We start from the raw sequence: 18,645 nt of genomic DNA on the forward strand, positions 1-18,645 counted from the left end.
AAGGGCAATAAAACGACATAAAATTATCCGCTTTTTTCATATAACTAAGAGCTGTTCAGTTTGTTCTGTTTTATCTATTATACTTAAATTCCTGCTGTTATCACCCTTACTTCTGGGGTTATCATCCACGCTTGTTCATTGCCGTATACATTCCACTGTTACATATATGATTTACCTCATCGTCTGCTAGCTAGTGGAATGTGGGTAGTGCTTACAAATAGATCCGCCAAACTTCAACACTAGCCGCCACAGACCATATGGCTACTGAACTAACATATGCGCAAGTGGTACTAGACGCGCACCCTGCCGTGAGTGCATGTTACCGTAACAACATGGCGGCGAGTGTGTGGTTGAAGTGATCGAGTGTGAAAGATTTGGTTCTTGGCGAGTGACATGTGGCGTCGATGTGGGAAACATATAAGAAGGAATATGTGTGTTGTGAAGTTTAGGGTGCTGTTCCGTTCACGTCGTAGAGCATATAACCTCAGCTTATTAACTGAGCTTCAAGTGCAACTCACGCTGGCATCCTCTCCGGCCGTAAGTAACATTAACTGAGCTTCGTTTTACTATGAACGTTTGAGAAAACAATGTTGGATACATTGGGGAATATGTCCATTTGTAAATTTTTTTTCCAAAGTTCATCAAAGAAGGGTGGTTTACACCGAGAACTTTGGTTTCCTCCATCTACACAACTGAACGCCATCGCATATATAAGTGAAAAATTCTTGAGAATGGTGTTCAGCAAAAGTGAATCAGTCAGTGTGAGTAGCGCATCAACGACAAACAAGGGCGAGAACCTAAGCTTCACAACTACAAGCTAAGATTTATACAATGTTTCACGAGAAAGCTAGACGAGAAGTACAGATACATCGATGCTTGGGATATATACAAAGGCACGGAACGCGTATTCCAGCTATGAACTAAAAGACATTTGCGACTATGGTACATACGTTTGCTCAGTAATCATTCAACGGAACAAATTCTCGGTTAAAGGGAGCTATATATTTTAGACTTAACACCGAGGAGTATGTAATTTAACATCCAGATTATAAATACCTTATCGTTTTTCACTGAAGTGAAAGTTTTCTATACACGGTAAAAAGAAAATTATAGTATATTATATTTGGCTTAGAAATTTGCCATGCCTTAATGTATTAACACGAGAATGCTATATGTGAAATCATACATGTATTTATAGTCGGTAGGTATAGATCCAGGTATAGATGTAAGGGACGTAAGCGCTTTCCTGTCGATATCATTTACCGGGGGGCTTCGACGAGATGAATTAACAGCTGGCCTATCTCACACACCTGTTTAAAATGGCGGATAAAGGAAGCCAAAGAAATTCTCCAAACATATCACATATGGGTAACTAGCGATCGTGTTGCATAACTAATAGCATCAGCGTGAGAAACAGGTGGTGAGCGCTTGTTCTAAGGTATCATTGTTTGCAGTTTATACATTATTGCCTTTATTATTTTCTGAGAGTTTACTCCATGAGAAATATTTGGACAATAGTCAAACGGAATCAATTTAAGTTTCATCATTTTGACATGAAATTTTCGTTGGTTTGCATTCTGAAATGGATTTCCCTTTAAAGAACTCATTTTGTGGACATGCTTGCCAATCGAATGTTTGTATGCTACCAGTTTGTTTGGTGCCGCAAACCTGTTTAAAAATGAATGTTTTTTTTTCAAGAAGACATTCTTTACATTTTTACAAGTCAAAGACAGCCCAGGCCCCAAGATTAACCAAACTGTCTTAGACTTAAGTGTTAAGTAATTGGTCGTATTCATTTTCATTCACTTTCATTCACGCTGAACATTTGATTTTTATGCCAGACCATAGCCACAGGCTTTGATGACCTTAGGAAACCCTACTTTATTTTTCGTCTTCCACGGGACTTCTTATAATGTACGTCAGTTCTTTCAGGCTTCACTGAATGAGTGTCCGCAAATTCGGTCAAGTGCATGCGACAGGGAAATTCAAACCGACAGCCATGGATGTTATCTCGGTCAACTTAGTAAATCTCGGTCAACCAGTCTCTCGATGAGATTTAAAAGAGATAATTTATTGCCGATTAGCTTCTTTCCAAATTATTTTTTTTCTTTTCCCTTTCTTTAAATTCAATTTACAATAACATTTTTGTGAAAGTTTATAACAAAAAAGGAATGGTTATAATCACTGGTAAATGGTTGGTACCAATTAATCAGTTCAGTACACTAATTTATTTATTTACTTGATTGGTGTTTTACGCCGTACCCAAGAATATTTCACTCATACGACGGCGACCAGCATTATGGTGGGAGGAAACTGGACAGAGGCCGGGGTGGGGGTGGGGGGGGGGGGGGGGGGAACCACGACCATCCGCAGGTTGTTGACAGATCTTCCCACGTACGACTGGAGAGGAAGCCAGCATGAGATGGACTTGAACTCACAGCGACCGCATTGGTGAGAGGCTCCGGGGTCATTACGCTGCGCTAGTGCGCAATAACCAACTGAGCCACGGAGGCCCCCAGTACTACACTAATAATCTGCTGTGTATATTTAAGAGTCAAAGTGAAATCTCAGCGAAGCGAAGGTCTGGTTAATGCAGAGCTCAGAGACAACGGATTGCTCGTTAGTGATGGAGACAGCAAGGTGCCTGTGAAAATTGGGGTAATAATATTTAAATAGAGTCATGGTCAGTCAAGTGTTTCCTTCCTTATGATGAAGACAATAGGTTGATGATGCCAAGAGCTTTTTACTTGGGAGTTCAGTAGTGTAAATAGACTGCACTACAAACCGGTGCTTGGTGTCTCAGCTTTCTTTATGTTGTTATAGTCAGAGTGAGCGAATCGGTGTCATTTCCGGTGTCCTTTTCAACATTTTCGTGAAAAGACTGAAACAACGCCGGATCATCTAGACCTGCAGCGAACATTTAACTAGCATTGGCTCAAATGATAATTTTCTGGTCTCAGGATAACAGCTTAATAGACGTTTTCTTCATGTTTGTTGTCCATGTTTCTAAATGAAAAGTATTGACAACAAACGTCCTTAAAATTAAGAAAATTTTTTGAATGAATGTTTTCGTTTTTATTTTTTAAGAGACCACCATTCTGTCCCTTCCATCATTTGAATGAGACAGAAATTAAACGACTTCCTGGTGATGTGCTAAATGGCGGTGTCTTCAGTGGAACAGCTGTCATTGTCCACACCGGAGACAACAAAATCTTACTGACAAGAAGGGCAAGCCACTTGAAATTATTCCCAGGAGTTTTGGTTCCACCAGGTCCGTTGGATATCTACATCTACGTGTATAAACATTTATATAACGCAGTAATATAAGGAATTACAAACTCCTCCAGTGCAGGCTGTTTAGCTTAAAGTTTACAACTGCCATGATCGTATTCTTTCCTTCTGGTTATCAGAGACAGTTTTCCTTGAGAGATGTTTTCTTTTTTTGTACATATACACCTAAAGAGTTACTATCAGGAAAAGCTTGTAGCCTGTAACGTTTTATCACCGTTCACAATATATCACAGTTCACTGTAAAATAGTTTTTATTATATTTTTAGGTGGACACATTGAAGGAAATGAAACGGTAACGTTTACTTTTCTTTCTTTTATATTCTGTTCTCTTTGTCTCTCCCAGTGTTACACATAGCATTGGGCGTTGTACACCATTAGGGGCGGGGCGGTTTGGCCGAGGGGAGGGTTAGGGAGGTGTAAACCTATATTATACTGAAACTGTTTGATATATTTATTTAAGATTTTTGCCGGCGTTTATTTGTCTGTCTGTTTGCCTGCTTGTAGCCAAGTTAAAGGAAAAGTAATGCACATGTTGGATAGAATTACTGCACAGTTTGGCCGAGAACTAATGCATTACATTTTGGTGTCGAGCTGATCTGGAGTCCCTAAATTTTTTAAAAATTTCGTCATTGCCAGATGTGGTCAGGGGCATTGTTATACCTTGTAATAATGCCTAACAGAGTATTGCCCCTTTGGTGGAAATCATCTGGCGTTTTTGTTCAGTTATCTGTGACGGAAGTTTGTTTTATCTTTTTAAAACTCATTCTTACTTGCAGTGAAAAATTATGACAAGTCGACAAGAAAAGTAACAATGAGGAAAAGTTTGTTCTTCATCTCTTGAGATAACTATTCGACTTGTTTCAGATCGTGGAGTCTGGGATACGAGAACTTCGGGAAGAAACTGGGATCACTCTAAGGCAGTCTGATTTTGTGGATTCTCGCCTGCCGATCTTAGCTCTGTGGGAGGTAAGCCTGTAATTAGTTGTACGAGAATGTGACTTTGTGATACCTTACCAGCATGCCGTTTTGGTTATAACTGAATCACTATAATCGATATTACAGATCTTTAAATGCCCTTGAACATGACCCTTCAGGTACGGTAAATCTCCTAAAGATTCGCACATGGCTAAGTTACACATTTTGGAGAACTGTCTTGATCTTAGAGAGATTTTTTGGTAGATTATTTGGACGGTAGAATGATATCCTACTGGAGAAGTTTTGGCACTAAAACCAGCATGTTATTACATTTATTGACCTCAAGAATGAAATTTTCAGCCATTAACCCTGAAATATAGAAGACAACAGCATATGAGATAAAACCAGAGTAATATGTACAGCGTGTTAGTTCACAAATGGTTACACGTAATCGGTGAAATACGGCCTCTTGTCAGTTTATCTCAGTTGGGTTTTTTTTCGAACCATTCATATAAATGCTTATATAGTTGCAACTCATACAGCCTCTAGCACAATGGCTAGATGCGTATCAGCCGTCAACACCAAAAAAAAAAACTAAGAATTTATATAAAGTACGAAAGTAGTACGGAATCATACAAAAAGAAACAATCAACAATTTTCAATGATGTTAGATGAATGGGGGTATAATGTAGACGACTGAGAGAAATCAGTATTCAAATCGTGTACTATGCTAACGTGGCGATCTACTTCACACTGGATGAGACGGTGAATATACTGCCCCAAGCCCCGTGTTAGACGGAATCCCACTGCATGAAAGTGGTTCTCTAGGCGGGACAATAAAGATGTGATAATGCAAAATAAATGTGCGGTACTTCGGAACTGTCTCACTGTGCTGTTATATGAAACTATCTGTCACACTATGCACGATTTTGTTTGCATCTAACAGGTTTGAAAGAGCCACCTTTCTGACTCTAGCTTTGACAAAGTGGGAAGTGGAAGTAGGTCTGATCTGTGTCGCTGTGGTATGTGATCTTGCCAAATGTCGAAATATGCGTCTACTCTTATAGTTTCGTTTTAAATTTTTGAGTGTATTGTTTAACAGTTACATTGATAAACAAATTAAATTGCGGTTTACTAGCAAAAAGTTGTAATATGACATAAAGAAGGTCATTAGGGCAAGTATGTCTCGTGATTGGGAGGGATTATGGTAACAGTCAAAGAGACAACACACTGCGAAATACGCTTTACTAATGTCTAAAACTCTATAACTGAGGAAAATTTGTAAGAGGCTGCATTTCACTAGTTACGGGTTGCCATTTGCCAGTTATCACACTGTTGTCGCTGCTATGGATTTTACTTTGCTGTAAGTCTGTATTATGTTATACAACGATTGACAAAAATGTAAAGTGCTCCACAGCCACATGTTGTACCACGTAAAGACTGGTAGATACCGCGCATTACCACTCGGTGGTACCGGATAAGCACGTAACAACTGGTAACCACCATTTCGAATTGACCATAATTTGTAATCACATTTTTCTCGCTTTTACATGCTGAAAATTGGTAATCACATTACTCTACGAAACGTGCCAGAAATTGGTAACTACAAAGATCTACGTGATGACTTAGTAATCACAACATGCATGTTATCTAGTTTACAGCTGAGTTGTTCAAGTTATCAACAGTTATAAGTACATGTTTTTGTACACCCTTTCCACGTTTCTTTTGAAGATTTGAGTCTAAGCCGTGAACTATTTGCCAAGTTTTCAAGTCACATGGATTTGGGCATTTCTGTGAATCTTTTCGTGTGATTTGGTATAAGTAGGCTTCGTTGCTTCCGCCAAGGAGGTTATATGTCTGCCACAAAAAGACATAAATGCATATTTTTCTCTGACGTTGTATTAGTGCCCAGAAGAGAACTCAGTGTTCGGATTTACACTTGTGGCTGTGGCGGAAGTTGGGCTCTTAAGAGTGTGTTCCAGTTCTTTATGAATTTGCTCACTGGGAAGAGATTCTGATGCCCAATCTGCCTCGCCTTACCAACGATTTCTCGTGTTTAATCATAAGCCTTACCGCTGGTCTGGGGCCTATAACAGGGTGTGCAAATTATAGAGAAACCTTACACCTGGCGAGTAACACAACCGTTATTTATCTGGGGTACACCGATTACCTTGGTTCCGTTGTAACCGGTTATTACCGGCTAGTAACACCGGATATAGAACATAATACAAACCTTTCTTGGCGTTTCCCAGGGTGTTCCACTTATTACAATCTGATGCTGCTCTTTTTTGCGGGTTACTTTTGTAGGCGATATTTGTGAGGTAGTAAATCATGTTGCATTGATGACAGCACATAGTATTAAAGAGAAAAAAGCCCTTCTAGACAAGGAAGTTTGTATCTAGTTACATATCTTGTGACCTGTTTGGTTCTCAGAGTCAGCTTACAGTTATAATATACCTTTATGACTGTCTGTTAACTAGGCGAGATGTAGGCCTCACCCTCGCCCATTGTATGTCCTCCATGTTAATCTGACACATAATCTTTGTCTTATATAGTCTTGATTAATTGTAAAGAATACCGCGATTTCTTGGTTGGCGGCTCAGTAGCACTACCAGTAAAGCTAACAGTCGTATTGTCCTGAAATAAAACAAGAAAAAGTGAGAGATGATAAACTAAACCACAAGTGAAAATATCTTTTCATTTACTTGCTTAACCCACAAGGATGTTGAAAACAAAATTTATGTAAAATGTATGTATCACATACAGGAAGCTATTTGTGGCTACTCGTTGGCAACATTAAATGTTACCTTTTGTTAACAACATTAATGCTATTATGGGATGTCAGATGCGATAAAATCTTACAAAATAATTTATACTATATCTAGTTATATCTAAATGCGTCAACTTCAATGTATCGACCATACAAACCCAATCCCATTAGCCTACATAGACTCATTTTGATTCCCCTGACACTGAAGGGGTCTTTGAAATGGACGTCGTGCGAAAATTAAGTTATTGTTAAGTTACTTGTGCCATTAGAATCAAATGTTATTTGTGCATTTTTTGTAACGATTCAGCAAAGGCTAGAGAAGCACTTGGCATTACACCGTTAATGTACGTCCTACATAAGAACAATTGCATGCATTCAACGTCATGATTGAAATCTAAGTGGCGTTCCAACCCTCTTATTGATTTCATTCATGTTTGGTTTAGCTTTTTTTGACACAAGTTCTATAAAATATTCTCCACGAGTGTAATAAGGCGATTCTACGCTCACTTATAAATGCTGAAATCGATCCTGTTTCCTCTCTCCACTTTCACTGTTTAGTACTGATTTTACAAGGATTGATAAATTTGAAAGCTGTAATATTTTTTACACTTTATTCATTTACTTTTATAAACCCAGGACTATATATAACTATAATAACGCGACGACAGTGTAATCGTTAGCAAATGGTCACAAGTAACCAGTGTCAAGTCCAGTTTACCTCAGTTAAGGTTTTAATCTAACTCTTAAACAGTAGCAAATTACTGAGTTAGTAGCAAATCACGCCCCTGAGCAACGTGGCTTAAAGCAGAATTAAGTAAAAACAATATAGTATGCGGTGATCTTAAGTTTATTAGACGTTACTGATTCAGAATTACTCAAAATGCTGTGGTGTCGTCAAATTTAACATACAGTACCATTAAAAAAATGCAAAGGACCAAGTAAGGGAATCCTTAGTCCACCAGCTGGGTCCGGTTGTTCAACATTGGATTATGACTTAATACAAGATTTAACTTTGAGCCAAGTCTTCAATTTTTATACACCTTTCAGATACATATATACAATATATTAAAAGTGCATTGACTGCTGATTTTGGCTAAAATTTAAAATATGACTTAAGATCGGTATTACCAAATACACTTTCGAATAACCGGGCCCGAATACCTCTTTTAGACTATATTGTAGGGTTAGTAACATTAAAATTCTATCGTGCTTTGGATTTTCTCACAACATAAGCATGGTACTTTTCAACGTCAAGTTAAGCGTTTACATTTAGATCTCTGCCAGGTGGAGTCTGGATTTGTGTTTAGGGTTAACTTTCGATCCTGTTTCAGTTTAACCCACTGCTAGGTAAAGTAAGGATTTGGTTTCAGATTAAGCTGTATGCTTCATGCAATCTTTGACCACATCCTATTAAAATTTCAAACAAGATGTGTTTGTAGTGTTCAAACGGTTCATATGTTTAACTTCACCAGTCTGTTTTGCTACCACTAGATATAACCACACGTGCTTATTCTTTAATGTTGTGTTTAATAAAGTTTTCGAATGGTTCTTGAGAATGCAACAAACTTCGACATTGCATTTCAGCTATTACATCTCCTTTCTCATTTACAAATAAATGCAAAAAATCGACTACGTAGCTCTTGCATATCGTGGATAACAGCACTTCTAGCAACCAGCATGTATTTTATAACCCCATCGGTCAGCCTTGATTATTACCACCTCACCACTATATATGTACTTATGCCCGTCTGGATATGTTGTTATGCAATCTAGTGTTATTTTTCACTGTAAATGCCAATTGTTATCTTCTGTGCTGTGTTTCTATTGTATCAATGGAGACCTTTAGTTAGAAGTTACAAGCTCAACTTCTAACTTCAAACTAGAATAAATAAACTAATACTGGTTTGAATTTACAAGTTACAAGTTTGTACTTGTGACTTCTAACGAAAGGTCTCTATTATGTCTTCTGACAAACTGTTGGTGGAGCAGCAAACAAACAAACAAACTGCGGCTTTATCGAACTTCTGTCGACGTTTCCGCCGAAGCTAAGCCTAGGCCTGTCGACACACCATCACATTGTGGTCTTCATTCTTGCCAAGCTGTTGCCGTCTATTACGTCACAGAAGCTACAGAAGCAAATGGATCTGAATCCGGCGGAAGTAGGCGCAAGTGCGTGGCTGGATAGACAGATGGTCGAGGCCATAACTTCCGCCAGCGGAGAAAACCGGCCATATGGGAACGATCATAAAACTCTTCCTCAGAAAATAAAGTGAGCGACTTTCTCCACTAGAGAAAAAATTACCTGTCTTGATTCAAGACATTTTTCCTCTGTTTATGCGTTTAATCTTCTGTATCACTTCGCGTTACTGCGTAAGCTTTTATATTCAGTACAGGTAAAGAGATATTTAGACATGATTAAGCTATCCGCTATGTCATACATTCCCCTTGTTGTGTTGATTTGTACCAATAAGGACAACCACTTTTATCCATGAGTAACGAAACCTTTGCAACCGAAACCGTTTCCGCTGTATTATTTTTTGCTAATGTCCCTGGTGTTGAAAAATGCTATGTAGTCTTTAAGGCATTCGGCTCAGTTGTCGTGTTTGTTATTTCAGGGCTATACTGGTTACTGAAAACAAGGAACAAATATTGACTGATCTTCCTACAGCGCCATTATTAGAAACATCTTCAGATGCCGTGGACATAAAAAGGGTTTGCACTGGGACGAAATTTGTCTTAGAAGAATGGCTTAAAGTGACGTAGGGTGGGCAACAGGAAAAAGGCACCCAGAAATGCATTAACCAATGAGGAACCCAGTTACACAGCGGAAGTGCCAGCTAAAGCCCTCCCAGCAATGGCGACCGGCATGTTTCCGGTCGGAGACAGCCCTTAAATTGAAAACGGAAGTTGGCAGAGAGTGCACAGGGTGGGGATTATACATTCGATACAAAAATTTCCAGCGACTCATTGAGAAGGGTGAACAATAAATTACAGTTAATTGTCCTGCATCATGTAACTGTATAGTCGGTGGCCGTTATACCGAGTAGATTGTTACAGTCGATGGGCTTTCTGCTAGGCAAAATGCGGGTAGACGTTGCCAATTTATGATTGTCTCATTGATTCTGAGGCGAAGACGATACGTCAGGTAAATTGACCGTGACAAAAAGCTGAGCATTTTGTCCAAGGAATCATTGTTCTTGGAGGCTCTTATATCCGCAACCATTCCACTGTTGAAGCAGTAAGCCTACATGAGAAACATCATTGTATGTACACGCTGCATACTATATAGTTGCTAAACATACACACTCTACAGGGACAACAATGTAATTGTTCCATGTAATATCAGTTGTGATGTTTGTTTATTAACCGTGCTTGGTTAACGTGCTATAGAGCAGTACAATATCAGAGAAACCTCTCACCAATGCGGTTGCTATTAGGTCAAAGACTGCTCGACTCGTTTCCTCTCCATTCAAACGTAGGAAGGTCTGCAGCAACTTGTGGATGATCGTCGGTTTGCCCAGCACCTTGCCCGATTTCTTCCCGGTAGAATGTATATATGAAAGGGAAAATACATGCAGTTATAAAAATGTAACGCTCAATACATTATACTATTACGCGTCTTACATTTATACAAATTCTTGCGGATTTGTTTTTTGTTTTTTTTTTCGCAGTGAAAACGGTTTTAGTTTGTTCGTTAATTCTGATTGACGAACGAATATCATATGATATACTTCGTGAAACAGAGGATGGTCGCGACATTCCCCGGGGCTCTCCTCGGTTTACTCCCACCACAATACTGGCCAACAGTCAAATAAATAAATAAATAAATAAATAAAAAAATAAATATACTTCCTGTTTAATACTACATTTGTTAAGAATGTTCATATGACGGTTATAAAAAGCGATAATATCAATCCGTCTCATATTACTGGTGTAAACGATGTCTATACGGTCTGTATTATAATTCCTGTTTGCGGTGCATCATATAGCATGGTAAAATGTGCGACAGGCCATCCACTGCGTTCTGTACAAAACACATATACAATGACTGAACCCAGTTAATTTAGATGCCTTTTATCCGGAACCGCCCAAGGGATTACTGAATCTAGACTTTAGAATAAAGAAAAGAATACGTCAAAATTTCTAAGCACTTTTGTTCGAAATTATTTAAACATGCAGTTGTGTGAAAATCGCTCAAAACGATTGTAAATTTCAACTTCGTACTTTCTTATTGCTACACGTTTATTGTGCGACACATTTATTGTGCCGAGAGTCTGTCACATCTAGCACTCAAGTGTTCCCACGAGACCGGCAGCGGAAAGCACTTCTGACTGTGAGGGGTTTGGTGTTGGGCTAAATTACTTTGTACAATACTTTGATTTGTGAATTGTTTTGATTGGTTGAGATCTTGACTGACGTCTTCATGTTAACAAACGTGAGTATTGAACAGTAACTTAATTCTGCACGGGTTTGTTTGATAAGCTGTCAAGGTTTCAACTCTTTTCGCCGTTTTGAAGTTGAAACGGACTAACCAGATTGCTCTAAATTATGCTTTAACCAACTATACCTGTCACGAAATGATAAAGGTAGTGATTTGAAAACGAGTCTGTGACGATATGCATGATAAAGGTATGACCCATAAGCCGTATACTTGCTATATTAGGCGTGAAGTTTACATAAACCCACCTTATGTTCTCTCATGAATGCTTATTTAAAGGCTCTGTGGTATATTCATTCTATTCACTAACAGTATTAATAGTGGACTAAAAAGAATTACTAAAAACTATGTGTACATAAAATGACTTACAGGTAGTAAATCTGTACGAACAGTCTATTTCTTTCCACCAGTCGCTTATATTCAGCTGTTTGTAATATCAGTCACACTCACAGCCAAACTTCAGCAGAAACAACTGAGTATAACTAAAAAAGGACTCCAGTAACTTTATCAGCATGCTTGTTTAGTTAAAACTTTTTAGGTCAACAAGCCAGATCTGAGTTTCAGCCTCACATGTTAAAGGTATATCGCCAACTGCACTATCTTAGTTTGCCAGGGCTCAAAAAAAAAAACAAAAAAAAAAACAAAACAAAACGAACAAACTGAGAACAGAAAAGAATTCAAACTGTGGTTGGTACATTGCTCTACAGTTATGAATCAGTATACAAATTTTAAACTTCTTTTTTTTTAAATTTTAATTTTAACTGTCTGTGACTTTTTTTGACTTAAGTCTTATCACATTTGATAGATTTGTCCCACGGGGCCGATTCACAACGACTTTTCTGACTTCAGTCAAAATTGAAAACCACCTCACATGATTTTGTGTTCGATACTGGAAAATTTAATACACATTTGTCCTCCGATCACATTTATCAGGTGGTCAAAATTTTAATTTATAGAGCCCCAAAACAAGCTCTAAAGTCACATTTCAAAATTCTGATTTAAGTCAGAAATGGCTTTGTAGAATCGGCCTCTGGTTTGTAGCGGAATAAAATCGGTTCTATCTGGAACAATTTGCAGTCATCTGTTTGTACATGCGCTCCGCTATATACATGTCCGGGGACAATTTATACACACATTTTATTTTAGACATATTTTAGCAATCTATCTGTTTAGTCAGATGTTTACTGACAGAACAAAGGTTGTCTGGATGACTGAGAAATACGAAGAATGAACCAGGTCGCAGAACACCAAAACGCGGCGAATTGGGCCTGAATTGGGTGATCAAAAGTGGCATTTTCTCATTGGTTGCCAATTTTTCTGTTTAACCTCGGCAGACATTCCTAAAGCTTGGTAATGAGCAATGAAGCCCTTCATTAGCGCGTGCCTCCATGCAAACATCACTGATACTTCTGCTTTTAACCGACTTCACCGGTCTTTCTCGAAATACCTTATTCAAATCACGACATGATTGTGTCGTCATTGCAACCCCTGATCGTCTGACCTTGTCGTATGTCTGTTTCAGTAGGAACTACGATTTCTCTTTCTCATCACACACAAGAAAACATAGCAGTCGTCGTTATTTGAGAATTTAGTTAGATTCAAAAGAAAAAAATGTTTAAAACGAGAAAGATTATTAGGACTGACTCCGTTGTTCTTAACGTTGCCGCCAGGGGGCGCATAAACCTTGAGTCCGCTCGGAAAGTTTGGAGCGGTCGTCCGTGGAGACCAGACTTCCAAATAGGACTTAATTATCCGGGTTTAGATAATCAAATTGCTTCTTGAAAAACTGGAGAGTTTTCTTGAAAAGGAGCCAGTGTATAATGTCGGAGGTGTCCCATGGCGACCGGAAGCTGATTAAAGACAACCAATGTTTATGAATAAAGATGGCGACCGCACTCGAGACGCGCTCGCTCATGAATAGGTATTTTAAATTGAAGGTTTCTTGATAGTTGTTGGTCGAATATGCCTTGCTCTATATTACGTTACCAGCTTCGACATCTTCAAACACATTAATAATGTTTGAGGATATTGTCGAGAATACATTTAGCTCTCCCTTCGGGAGATTCTGCTGTGATGTTGGGCGTGTGTGGCATTCCAGAGCCATGTACGGGTGTGTGTGTGTGTATAGGTGTCTACTGATTGGGAGTTGCCGTGGGAGCACGAGACCGGGCCAATCCGACAGTTAAAACCAATTACTTTATCACCCGTTCTCGCATAATTGGCTCTCATAAAAAGATACGTTTCAGTTTAATATTGGCGCTGAGTAACGCGTATCGCTTTTTAACTGGCTGTCGCAAGTCCGGGCTGACCTCGGCATTTAACAAGGCGTACGTCGTCGAAGCCTATAGGTACATCGGTAACGGAAAAGCCTCCACAACGCCGTATAAATTCTCCCTTGTTTTCCAGAAGTGGTTTTCCATGTATGCCTTGTGTTTCGTCAACCACGGGGGGATTTGGTACTTGGCGGCATCGCTCTGCGAAACTTCTCTCTCTCAGCCGCTCTCCACTCTTTGTCAGTTATAGCGGTAAATAAATGAAGATTGCGATCGAAGTCTGTTATACCTGCGCTCTGTAATCAGAAGGCATCGGCCTTTCACAGTGAACAAGAGGCGTTCTCGAGGCATATTCAGGTAGCTGCCTGATATGGATCGATGTGGTGAATATTTCATGCACTCCACCCTTAAACAGCACATCACAGGAACACATGACACACTCGCTTGACACGATATCGCCCGGTCGAGAATTTTATCTTGTATGGCATCAGAGAGCAATCAAATTATTGTCCGAGTGAATTAATAAATATTATCTGCCGATGGTTGAGATCCCCATAGAATCCTCATTAACATGTACTGGGTGTTCATTGCTCTACCCCGTGAGTCCTCCAAATAAATACGGAATGTTCTTTGTTTGATTTATGGAATTATTTGTGTTAATTTACTTTGACCCATGCCACTGGTCTTCCCAAACTAGTAGTTTTTTTTAATTAAGTATGATTACCTTTCGTGAAAAGGTAGTTCATTGGCGAGTCCTATAAATTAACTATAGGAAATCATTGTTTATTTTCTGTTTGATTGGTAGAAATATTTCTGTTAAGGTATTTTGATCGTTTTCCCAAATCGCGAGTTTTTTTAATCAAGTAATATTATTTTGTGAGGTAGCAGTTAGTTCGTATCAAGGTTTATGTCAACTGTTATTTTGTAAAAAGTACTTTTTCTTTCACATGGCAGCTTTATATCCGAGGCCACTGTGGTCAGACAGTGCCAACTTTGAGAGTTATAGTGTCCGCTGGTAACATAATCGTGTAATGTGTCAAATGCACATATAAATGGCATATGTTTTCCCCCCAATACAAAGAGTTTGCTTTATTGTATTGTTAGCACACTGAGTTAATAACGGTTTAATGATTCAAACCATTATAACGGTTCAAAACCATTATAGAAGGGTCTTCATTAATGAATACGAAATTATTACAGTGAATCTGATTGCGTCATCTCGTACACGTACCTTACTTGACTCACTGTAAGTGGTGCCAAACGTAATAATACACGCGATGGTAGGTGACCCCTGATATAAGCGTGAAGTTCCACATTTGTGTACCTCTTGTAAACCACAAAAGAGCTTTCGAAGTCTATAATTCTGTTTATTTTTTGATTTGTGTTTTACGACAGCTGCTAGCATTATGGCTAAAAGAAATCAGACTGAAGCACCGAGGAAACGACTATCCGCAGGTTGCTTCCACACCTTCCCACATACATGTACGACTCGAGCCGAAGCCGGCACTCCAGAGTTACTGTGCTGCTTTATCACCCTACCACTCGGTCACGGAAGCCCATAATCGTAAATAGTCTTGCAGGTGAATATTTCCTAAAGACCATACCTGTAGGATATTCTGCAATGTAAGCTTATATACAAAATTATATCGACAGAAAAAGATTGAAGGCTGTAAAAATTTTCCTTCGTAAACTACTTTACCTTCTAAGAAGTAATGCCTTAAAACATTACTTCGGTCAGTTGATGGCGATGTGAGAGACACGGAAACTGCACGGAATTAACCCTCAGCTAATACACAAGTGTACCGACATTTCGTGGGCTAATGTCTCACATATTATGGACCTCTTTTTGGACTAACCCCTTATTCTGACGTTAACATTACTAATTATAAAATCTTAGTCCTGTACCAAGATTGAACCTATGATATCTGCCTTTTAAGAGAGACGATCTTAGAAAAGTATCTCAGTATGATCTGACGAGTTTACTGCGTGCGTGACGGTTTATATCCAAGACTAGAAAATAACACCTGAAAAATATTGATTCTAAACCCATAATTCTTTGACTTTAACGAAAATATAGTTCATTTTCAGTACTTACTTATAAAGTTATTTAAACGTTTAGTTTGTCCAATGAAATACATGTGGATATTTAAAAGTGTAATGCAAGTATTTCGGTGAGAATAGTTTATAGGTGAAAGAAACCGGACCTATTCCAGGTCAATAACCGGAAGGCCAATTCCCAAAACGACGTATAACACAAACCACCAAAGAGCAAAGAAAGTACCTAAAGTATGAAAATAGGGCGGAATCATGAAAAGAGATGCAGTGAACAGTTTTCAGTGATGTTGGAAAGACGCAAGGCATGTTCCAGGCGACTGAGTGAAATCAGTATTCAAATCTTCTACCATGCTAGAATACAAGTTGTCGATAACAAAATATGTATCTCAGTTGTGCTTTGATTGCGACCGTTCATATATCCAATGTGGCGACCTAAGTCAACGCAATGAACACAGCGTGTAAGAAACTACCGCTGTTCACTGCGAGATAACTAAAGAAAGTTCTAATGCAAGGCCGAGCTCAAACTAGTAAAAGCTGGAAGTGAACGGGCAGGCTTTTTTGTCAAAGGTCTGTCAGTCGTCTACAATGAGATGTAATACTACTTACAGTGCACGAACCGATCTGTACCGCTCTGTACATAACTGACCTTTGGATCTTGTGCCACGCAGGCCTCGAGATGGCTTAGCCTTACCACTGCTGCGCATAGCTGTAATAATCTTTAGTCATTCAATCGTTTCAGGTTTCCACTGGAATCTTGCTGTGTATATTTTAGATAAAGTGAATTATATCAAGCATTAATGGAAACAAGTGTTGAAACAGAGTTTTTATTTTCCGACAACACGTAATTCCCTGCCCCTATGCCTTATCACCGAGTGACATCGGCGTTGTTCAGGAGTTCTCTACAAAAATTGCCAGCGGTGGCAGCCAGCGCAGAGATTGACGCATGTGCTGTGCGGAGAATGAACTGAGCCAGCTTGAACACTTTATATGGTATGTATTATCTTAATGTGGGCGTGTCTGTGGAATATACAAGAGTATAAACGGCCGCTTACTTTATGCTACCATAAGCATTATGGGGAGGATGATGTTACAGTTGTTGGGGATGGTATGTTGGTCATGGGTGCACTTTCGAAATGCGCATGCGTCGTCGCCTGAGACCGCAAATTGTACATGGTCTCTTACTTGTGTATACTCCAGATAAATGAACTATAGGTTGCTTTAGAGTTCAACACATTCAAACTCAGGCTTCTCTCAAGTCAAGCCAATCCAGCGTGAAATTTTTGTGCCACAAGCCATGTCCATTTTCATTTTCAGCTTTTTGCCGTAAGGGGATTTCGTGGCGGTTCTATTCAGAAGGGGGAGAATGCCGCACGGCTGAAACCTGGCGGCAGTTTAACTCGCATGACATGGCTTACAAAACAGAATCCCCAAGGGAATCAAGTTAAAGTCGCCAGCTAATGGATGGTTGCATTGATGTTTCCCTCTCTTAATTGATTTATAGATGCCGCATTTATATTTCTTACGCTTCTAATCTCGATGTGCCCAAGTAAATGATCGTTAGGGCCATCAGTAGGGAATGGCAACTCGTTGTAAGGGAGACCCGGCGTTAACAACTGCCCTCAAACGAATTACGTCCTACATCGGAGCTGATGAATCATCTGGATAAGGGAAAGCGGCCGAGGGGAGGGGATAGTAGTTTGGCAAAGCTGGGGACCAGGCCATAATAACCATCAATCTACTTCTACTGATGCCTCCACCCAGCAATTCATCCCTCCCAATTTGTACCCCAACCCCTGAAAATAAGTGATTTGATTAAAGAATACTGTTCCGCCAACAGCACCGACAATAAGGAAGTTTCTGGTAAAATGCAAGAGGATTACAATAAATCCAACGATAATTATCGTATATGGATTTTATGTATGTACATAAACTATGGCGGCTTCGAAACCAAAAAAGAAGAAAACACATTCGTGATGTGACCGAAATAATACATAATAAAACCAGGACATGGAGTGATTCAGTCATTATTTGGGAAGATATGCCTATTGATGTTGATTCTACACGGTATGTTTTGAAGGCATGGGGGTGATGGTGAATTTCGACAAATAGTTGCCTAGTAAAATAAACATTATGGAACGTTAATCCACAAATAGTTTATGGAAACTAAGCTATATTCTTTTAGGTTCAAAAAAGACCAAATAAAACTTAAAATATCCGTTGTCAATTGAATTAAGACCACTGAAAATTATATCAAAATGATTTCCTTCAGTCTTGTGGGATTTGTTTTCTTCAGAATTAAATCCATTTAAAGGTATATTTTTAAGGCTGGTTTTATGAAGCATGCTGACTATTGGTACAAGGTCTCGCGGATCACAGACAATTTTTCCAACATAAGAAGAGAACTTTTTGTTTGTGGAACTTAAAATATGAAAGAAAATCCATAAAACATTGTTTATAAGAATACATTAAAGAAATCACTCCATGTTAGATCATCGTCTATAACATATCATTAAAGAACTATCAGTACGGTCTTAATAACCCACCTTACAGTTCAAGGTTACAAATAGACATAGTTTTTAACGAATGATCTGTCGCCTGCGGCATGTATATCTTGTGTTACTATTTGTTGTACCTGGTGAGACCAAGACAATTTTAAATTAACACAGAAAAGTAGAAAAACACCAAACAATTGATATATTCATATAGTGATTTTAACTCAGAAATGTACAGTATGCATTTAAACGCCAACCTGCCATCTGTTAGCACAAAAGCATTATAAAATAGCGTTTTTCAGCATGAAGTAAAATTTCATCCTTAAAGACATGTACAATTTTCAGTTGCTCAGTGTGAGACCAACTATATACGCATCAAATAACGGTATGTACAGTTTTGCTCGTATGTAT

The 18,645-nt window shown here is 38.8% G+C and overlaps 1 protein-coding gene across 1 annotated transcript; it reads left to right on the forward strand.

Annotated features, from left to right (window-relative positions):
- Positions 1–939: 939 nt before the first annotated feature.
- On the forward strand, positions 940–10,774 carry LOC135473274 (nucleoside diphosphate-linked moiety X motif 17-like). Its single transcript, XM_064753122.1, has 7 exons — positions 940–959; positions 2,553–2,658; positions 3,088–3,271; positions 3,558–3,583; positions 4,156–4,256; positions 9,003–9,245; positions 9,592–10,774. The coding sequence occupies exons 1-7, from the start codon at positions 940–942 to the stop codon at positions 9,737–9,739; spliced, it is 828 nt and encodes a 275-aa protein (XP_064609192.1). The 3' UTR covers positions 9,740–10,774.
- Positions 10,775–18,645: the final 7,871 nt, after the last annotated feature.

Source organism: Liolophura sinensis, chromosome 8 (assembly GCF_032854445.1).
Source record: "Liolophura sinensis isolate JHLJ2023 chromosome 8, CUHK_Ljap_v2, whole genome shotgun sequence".
In the NCBI taxonomy this organism is placed as follows: domain Eukaryota; kingdom Metazoa; phylum Mollusca; class Polyplacophora; order Chitonida; family Chitonidae; genus Liolophura; species Liolophura sinensis.